This window comes from Cicer arietinum, chromosome 6 (assembly GCF_000331145.2).
Source record: "Cicer arietinum cultivar CDC Frontier isolate Library 1 chromosome 6, Cicar.CDCFrontier_v2.0, whole genome shotgun sequence".
Taxonomy (NCBI): Eukaryota; Viridiplantae; Streptophyta; class Magnoliopsida; order Fabales; family Fabaceae; genus Cicer; species Cicer arietinum.
In genome coordinates, this window is record NC_021165.2 from 31,077,760 (window position 1) to 31,086,421 (window position 8,662).

The following is an 8,662-nucleotide window of genomic DNA, read 5'->3' on the forward strand; positions in this document are numbered from 1 at the left end:
TTTGCGAGTGGATGATTTGTTGTTAATGGAACAAAACATAGTGATTACAACTTGTAAATTGGAATAGATCTTTCCATCTGGATTCTTTAATTCCATGGAGCATATTCCGATTCATCTTCATTATGAAGTAAGGGTTGGGGGTCATGTGCAATATCGTTGGATATATCCATTTGAGAGGTAATTATTCAAATCTTTCAACCTACAAATCTATATTTTATTTATTTATTATTTGTAATTAGTAGTTAATATTATATGTTATTTTTTAGGTACTTGAATAAGTTGAAACAAATAGTTAAAAACAAATCACATGTAGAGGGGTCAATTTGTGAGACATATCTATGTCAAGAGACTTCTCATTTCTGTTCATATTATTTTGAATCTCATGTGCAGTCTTTGAGAAATAGAGTAGATCTAAATGATGATCGGGGTAAACATGATGTAGCTCAACAAACTTTATTAATTTTCAATGATTCTGGTCACTCAACTGGAACTTGTAAGAATAGATATTCAAATGATAGAGAATTAGCTGCTGCACATTTGCATGTTCTATTAAATTGTGAAGAAGTACAACCATATATTGAGTAAGTAAAATAAATTGATCTTGATTTATATATTTTTTTTTATCAATTATATATATATATATATGTGTGTGTGTGTTAGATGATTTGTGCAATATTTGGAAGCATATGATCCAAATATATGTCAAATTGAAATGGATGGTAGGATTGCATTTGAATTTCCAAGTTGGTGTCAAATGTATGTAAGTGTCTTGTGATTTCAACTATTATATTTCAACTAAACAATTATTATTTCTATTACTCTCGCTAATAAAGTGGTAACGAACTTTCTAAACAATTTGTTTTTCTATTACCCCTCTCACAAGTGGATTATGATCATAATTACAAGCATCTAGAAAATTACAATGAAACGTCTAAAACAAAATGAATTAGTATAGTAATGTGTCTGCTTATAAAAGTATTAGTATAGTAATCTGTCCAATAAGAATTACGGTACTACTTTGATAAAAGAAAATGTTTGATGTACACAAAAAATCCAAATATTGACACTTTGAGACAAATAAAAATAGAGAGTGATGTAATATATATTATATGTTTGGTGATAATGATAAAAAGATATAGATAGAAAGAAAATAAAATATTAAATAGATGTATAAAAATTAAGTGGGTTGGAATATAAGAACTTTTTAATAAATAATATTTTATTTGACAAGTTTAATTAATCATACTTAACAATGTAACATACGTGTACATATAAATTGTACATATATTGTACACTCACAAAATCAAAGATATTTAAATATAAGAGTTGTTTAATAAATAATATATTTTTTTTACAAGTTTAATAAATAATACTTAACAATGTAACATATGTGCACATATACATTGTACACTGACTTCTATATTTTTTTTTTTACAAAAACTGACTTTTTTTTTTTTTACCAAAAGAGTGACTTCCTTTTTGTTGAATATTAATCACAAAAACCGTATAAAATTATGTAAAACATTCAAACTTAACTGTAATTAAAACAAAGATTAGAATTAACTTCGTTCAAACACGTAAACCTAAATAATATACAATTTACATAGCAAATTGACAACATGTTTCTGCAATGAATAATAATCAAATTAACTTTAACTACCACAGTAATCGGATGCTTCAATAAATCAACACAATATACGATTTATTATTGATACGCACTTAATCACTCAAATTTTAAGTAATTTCAAAATTGAAAGTTGATGGTTCTCAATTCTAAATGATTAAAACGTTGACTTAATTGAAATTTGTGTGATAAACTTAATTTTAAAAAACACATTTATTTCTATTTTTATTTTATATTTACAAATATAAATCGGGTCACTTTTTCAATAATATATGAGATTAAAAAAATTATAAACTTCAACTTTCATAAAACGTCAATAATATATTTAAGTATCTCTAAAATTTGACCAGATACTGTGTATTAAAATTTGCCCCACGTAGCAATAGTAAAGGTTGACAAATTTAAAACAACGAAGTTACAATGTAGTGGCATTAGTATAGTAGCATGAAAATAATACATAATAATAATACATATATGACAAGGGTCAATTTTTCTAGGCCGTATAGTCAAAACTAGAACCACCTTATGTTCAAAATTTCCAATTTAGGTGATAGTAACAAGTTATTGACGAATTTCCATTTTTCTTCCCACTGGAAATCTTTTACAAAGAATTTTGCAGCCTCCTCTTAATCCAACGAAAATTCAAAGGTTTAATTTTTTCACAGATCGGACAACACAAACCTAATACGCGGAATGATGAAAACGTCAAATAAAACAGGTTACATGTTCTCTCTATATATATAATTGAGACTCAAAATAACAACATATAGACAAAGATTTATATTACATCATTTCATTAAACTTTACAAATATGAAACGTTTTGTGTTTTCTCTTGCATGGCCTTTTGCTTTTCTATTATTAGCTTATTCCTTAGCTTCAGCTGCCATCGTGGAACACACTTTCAATGTATTAATGGCTTCCTTTTAATTACTTCTCTCTTTTCTTCCTTTCCAATATATAGTTGCAAGCTAGCTTAATTAGATTCTATATATTGTGTGAAAAAAAATGATATAGATATTATATATTTAGGTGTAATCTATGCTATTACTTTAACTTTTAAGCAAGTTGGTTTTTTATATAAGCACTTTTGTATGAGCTTCATGTAAGAAATAAATATGGGCAAAATTTGTTTTCGGATTTCAAATATTTGTTGTATAAGAAATACCAAAAATAATTAAAAAAAAAATGTTTATAGTGTAATTTCTTTGTATAAATCTCTAAAACTAGATTGCAAAATTAAATAAAAATAGAAACATTTTTTTCAAACTAAATGGACATTTAAATATTTCTTTTGCAAAAAAAAAATTATTTTTATTTTCATATTTAATTATTAGATTGTCTCTTAGCTTCCATTTTATTTAATTTTTAAAATAAATAGTTTAAAAAAATATTAAAGAAATTTATATTTTTCGATGCTTTCGTTACAATTAATCTTTGAGAACATGGAATAAAAGGACAATCATGTGACATTTATGTAAAAATGAGTTTAAAAGTTTTGTTTCATGGTGTAATATTAATTGAAATTGAAATTTGATGCAGATAGAGGACATTACTGTTGAGAGATTGTGTCTTCCACAGGTGATTACTGCTGTGAATGGAAGTTTGCCAGGACCAACAATTAATGCTCGAGAGGGTGACACTATTGTCATTCACGTATTCAACAAGTCACCTTACAATCTTACTATTCATTGGTAACATTTTTCTCACCTACTCTTAATTAATACATTCTTTTTATATTTGAGGAGAAAGCACACCATGGTTTCAATTCAAGATTATTTATCCAATCACATTGACTAATTCTATAAAATGTTTTACATTTTATTAGAGTTTAATTTGCCAACTTTACATCCATACAAATTAAACTCTAAAATTTATATTGCAAACATTATTCTTGAATTCATTTTAACTAATTATTTCACATTCATGCATATATTATTGACTTGTGTTATCTCTTTTAATGCATTATGATTAGTTTAAGTCAGTTTTAATTTTAACAATTCATATAAATTTATGTGATTTCAAATTTACTATTTTAACACTTGTACAAAAAATATACCTTTTACCTTATTTATATTTGTGACAATTTTTTTAACAAAAATCATTCCATTTAACTAGACACAAAACTCGCCATATATACGAATTTAAATCACTTTAATTTAAATATTTTTTTATTTTTCTTTTGTTAAATTAAAAATTTATATCATATAAAATATATATGTAAAAGTTTATACATATTTAAAATTGTTTATATTATTGAAACTCATAAAAAATAATCGTTTTTAATAAAAGCCGAAATATTTTAGTTTTATGACGATTCAAATTCCACGTCTTCCTTTTGACTAGTGTCTTTACCTTTTTTCAGTTTTTTCATTTAAAATTTGATTATTTATTAAAAACTAGGTTAAAATGTTATTTTAAGTAAAATTTAATCAACGTCAACTGTCCAACAAATTTGAAGTAAGGTCTTTTGAAAACTAACAAAAAATTGTAGACCGGTTAGTTTTTATAATATATTTTGGCGAATATTACAATACTACAAAAAAATCAATGAGTAGTAGAAATAGTGAGTGAGATTAATGAGTACTATAAGACTTTAAAATATTAAGGTCTAAAGAGGTTGCTTTATTCTCATCCCTTTGGACTGGCCCAACTCTAATGCTTGATTGGCCATCGGTGATCAGTCTTAATTTTTGTGTGTGCCTATTTTAATAATATTCTCTGTTTTTTGAATGTTGAAATATTCAAAAGAAAACAAAAAAGAAATTGTTTATTTCCATCACACTTATGAGTTGTGTCGTCGTTTGAAGAAAGAGATTCATTGTTGCATGTTTTGTTTTTGCTTCCATTTAATTTCTTTTTATAAAAAATTAAAATGAAAAAATATCTCAACTAAACATCTCAATTATATTGATACTTTTAGATATGTATTTATCATTTTCAACACCTCAGTAAATTATATTAATAATAATAGGAAAAAAAAACTTGGAGACTAAACTAATATCCTTTGAAACAATGAAACTTAAAATGGGTAAGGAAACAAAACTTGATTAACTACAAGTCTAGCAAAAAATAAAACATTGAAAACATTAATTTGATCATATAAAAGTTGGTAAAGTTTGTTGAGCAAAGGAACTTTGACCTGAAAAATGTTTAAATGTATTTAAACATAAAAGTAGCTAAGATTTTAGGGGAAAGAAAGAAACTTTAACTTAAACATGATAAATTTAATAGTAATTATAAATATATTGAATTATTTTTTAAATATAATTTCCATACAAAATAATTTTAAAAATATTATAACGTTAAGTAACTTTTTTTTTAATAAAAAACAATAACATATATGTCAAAAAAGCTAGTACATTTTGCTCTGTTTTTTTACTGGTGTATATTTTGCTCTTATGATATACACTATATAGGATGTAATTTTTTATATGAAATTCTAAATTTGGGTACATTATACAATATATTATATGCAGGCATGGAATTATTCAATTTTTAACTCCTTGGTCAGATGGTCCAGAATATGTAACTCAATGTCCAATACCATCTGGTGGAAGTTATACCTACAAATTTAATTTAACAGGACAAGAAGGAACACTTTGGTGGCATGCACATGCTTCTTTTCTACGTGCTACTGTCCATGGTGCCCTTATCATTAAGCCACGACTAGGACACTCGTACCCCTTCCCCAAAGTTTATCAAGAAGTTCCCATATTGCTTGGTACTTTTTATTCCACCATTATATCTTCATCCTCTCTTGATTATTACATTATCTTTACGAATTTGAAAGAAAAAAAAATGCAATCAAATAACATTATATATTATGGACTAACTTTTTGACCTGTATTCAAAATTCTTTTATATGATATGATAATTATTTTCAATTCAACGGTTAATTTAAAAAAAAAAATTATGTGATGTGTTGATTAGGAGTAATAATAAATGTAACTATTCAAGTATAATTTAATTCAGCCTTATATTATAATATTAAATATTTTTTAAAATATATACACAAAAATATAAATAATAAAATTTTCAGTGGACGTTTGCGTAAAATTATTTTGTATTGTGTTTGCATGTAAGTTAAAATCTTTAAAAGTATGATTGTAATTGATAGATGATAACTATCTAATTGCAGGGGAGTGGTGGAGTGCAAATGTTGTAGATGTTGAGAGAAATGCAACAGAAACTGGTAACGCTCCACTGGAATCAAATGCGTCCTCTATTAATGGCTTCCTTGGTGATTTGTATAATTGCTCTCAAAATCGTAAGCTTTATCTTCAACTTCAACTACATATATTATGTTCAAGTAATTAAACAAATTTGGGTGTTACTTATGTGAGCACACAAAAGTGAATCATGGCCGTTAGATAAAAATTAGATGAACTGCATCTCAAATAGAGATACATATAGGATACGACATGCTTAGTTTTATAAAGTTTCAACTTAATCTTTATAAAGTATGACAAGATTTGAAAATCAATTTTAAGAGTCTACATTATTTTTTTTACAAAAGTCATATAATACGTATATGCATTTGTATACGCAATTCAATTTAACACTTTGGATTTTTTTTTAAGCGAGATAATAAATATTATAAAAAACTCACATTCTATTATATTTTAATTCGAACCTGATATATGATGTTCAACTTAATAATATTAATATTCGTTTGTCGAGTTAGGATTTAAGCACAAATTCTTTGAATGTTATGTATATTAATTATTTTTAATTGGACCATATCTAAGACACCTAAATTATTTTCACATTTTTGTGTATATTTCAGAGACTTACAAGCTCAACGTTAAGCAAGGAAAAACCTATTTACTACGCATTATCAATGCTGCACTCAATCAACAACACTTCTTTAAAATAGCAAACCATAGTTTCACGGTTGTAGCAATGGATGCTTGTTATACACAACACTATGACACCGATGTTGTCGTGTTGGCACCTGGTCAAACCGTTGATGTTCTCTTCAAAGCAAACCAAGTCGTAGATTCTTATTACATGGTTTTCACTCCTTACCGTTCTTCAAATGTTGCAATCAATAACATAACCACTAGAGGTATTGTTGTTTATGATGGTGCCTCCCAAACAACACCTAAAATGCCAATTCTCCCTGATCCCTTTGATACACCAACAGCTCATAAGTTTTACACCAACGTTACAGGTATGATAAATAATATTTATACTTTTTTTTAGTTTTAATTGTAATTTAGTCATCTATTTTTACTAATTTACAAAATTGGTCCATTTATTTTAAAAGTCGGTAATTTTGGTTTCTCCCATTTTTTTTAACAAAAAAATAGTAAGGTGACATGCTTTAAATAACGTATCACAAAATCGGACTAAAACATAGTAAAAAATTTAAGTTTCAACTTCAGAAAATTTTCATGTTGGTAATTTAATTAATGACATATAAATAACTAATGCATCTAAATGATTTTATATAATATAATTGTATATATTGCACGTTATTTAAAATGAAGAAACCTGATTCTAAACTTGTATGTCATTAAACAGGGTTGGCAGGTGGTCCACATTGGGTACCAGTTCCACGTAAAGTGGACGAACATATGTTCATTATATTTGGGATTGGTCTAGAACAATGCATAAATCCAGGACCAGATCGTTGCGTTGTATTAAATTCTCGACTTTCAGCTAGCATGAATAATGAGTCATTTGTTCTTCCTCGAGGAAGAGGTTTCTCAATGTTGGAAGCATTTTACCACAATATTAGTGGTGTGTACACTAAGGATTTTCCAAATCAACCACCCTTTGTATTTAACTATACTGACCCTGCCTTATTTTCACTTAGTGGTAATGATTCTCTAATTGCTTTTCCACATAAATCAACAAAGGTGAAGACTTTGAAGTTCAATTCAACGATTGAGATTGTGCTTCAGAATACAGCTATCCTTGGCACAGAGAATCATCCTATTCACATTCATGGCTTTAATTTTCATGTTTTAGCTCAAGGTTTTGGGAATTATAACTCCACTAGAGATCAACCAAAATTTAATTTTGTTAATCCTCAATTACGTAACACTATTTCTGTGCCAGTGGGAGGATGGTCTGTTATTAGATTTCAAGCGAATAATCCAGGTTGGTTTTATATATCTCTAAGTTGTTTAATTTAATTATATATTATTGTGGTGTGAAGATCAAACAACTCTGTTTTGAAATATATTTTAGAGTTGATTTCGTCAAATTAAAAATATGAATTGTTTGATCTTACACGTTTTTGAATCAAATTATCTGTATTGTTTGGAATTCTAAATTTCAAATCTTGCTTATATATATATTAAAATTAATTTACCTTCTACTTGAAACATTATGTAGGTGTTTGGCTTGTACATTGTCATTTGGAAACACATTTGCCTTGGGGATTGGCAATGGCTTTTGAGGTTGAAAATGGGCCTACTCCTTCAACTACAGTGCCTCCTCCACCAGCTAACCTTCCTAAGTGTTGAGCACAACACTATTACATTTCAAACCTTATAAATTTTTAAGCTAATTAAAAAATAAAGATTTACTATGTTTGTCCACTCTTACTATTTTGTAATTCTAATATAATTTGTTTGATTGAGAAACGGTATAATAAAGGGCGAAAAGGTTATCATATTCTTTCAACCAAGCTACATGGTAGTCTAGTTTATACCTTGTAAATCTATTAATTTGTCATTATATAAATAAAAATTCTTTATTCTCTCAAAGCTTTTTTTCTTTCATTTATTATGTTTCTCTATCACCCAAATAGTTGCAAACTAAATAATATAACCAAATATGTTAGATCTTTTTCTCAGACAGAACTCTGCCATGTTATAGAAAATTATAAGTGATCATTGGATGAATGATTAACTCCTCTATGGTGCAATAGATCACAAGTTGCAATTCTTTCTCTAATATAAGCAAACACCAAACACTGCTAAAGGGATAGTGTATTTCCACAAATTTCTTAATAATATTTTAATGAGAACAAACTTTGATAATTAAATTATTAAGTGATTTTAATTTACTTTGTTATTTAATGT

The 8,662-nt window shown here is 26.9% G+C and overlaps 1 protein-coding gene across 1 annotated transcript; it reads left to right on the forward strand.

The window, feature by feature from the left end:
* The first annotated feature begins 2,372 nt into the window (after positions 1-2,372).
* On the forward strand, positions 2,373-8,344 carry LOC101515697 (laccase-7-like). Its single transcript, XM_004506581.4, has 7 exons — positions 2,373-2,531; positions 3,165-3,316; positions 5,102-5,346; positions 5,764-5,892; positions 6,412-6,798; positions 7,152-7,733; positions 7,971-8,344. The coding sequence occupies exons 1-7, from the start codon at positions 2,436-2,438 to the stop codon at positions 8,099-8,101; spliced, it is 1,722 nt and encodes a 573-aa protein (XP_004506638.1). The 5' UTR covers positions 2,373-2,435; the 3' UTR covers positions 8,102-8,344.
* The last annotated feature ends 318 nt before the right edge of the window (positions 8,345-8,662 follow it).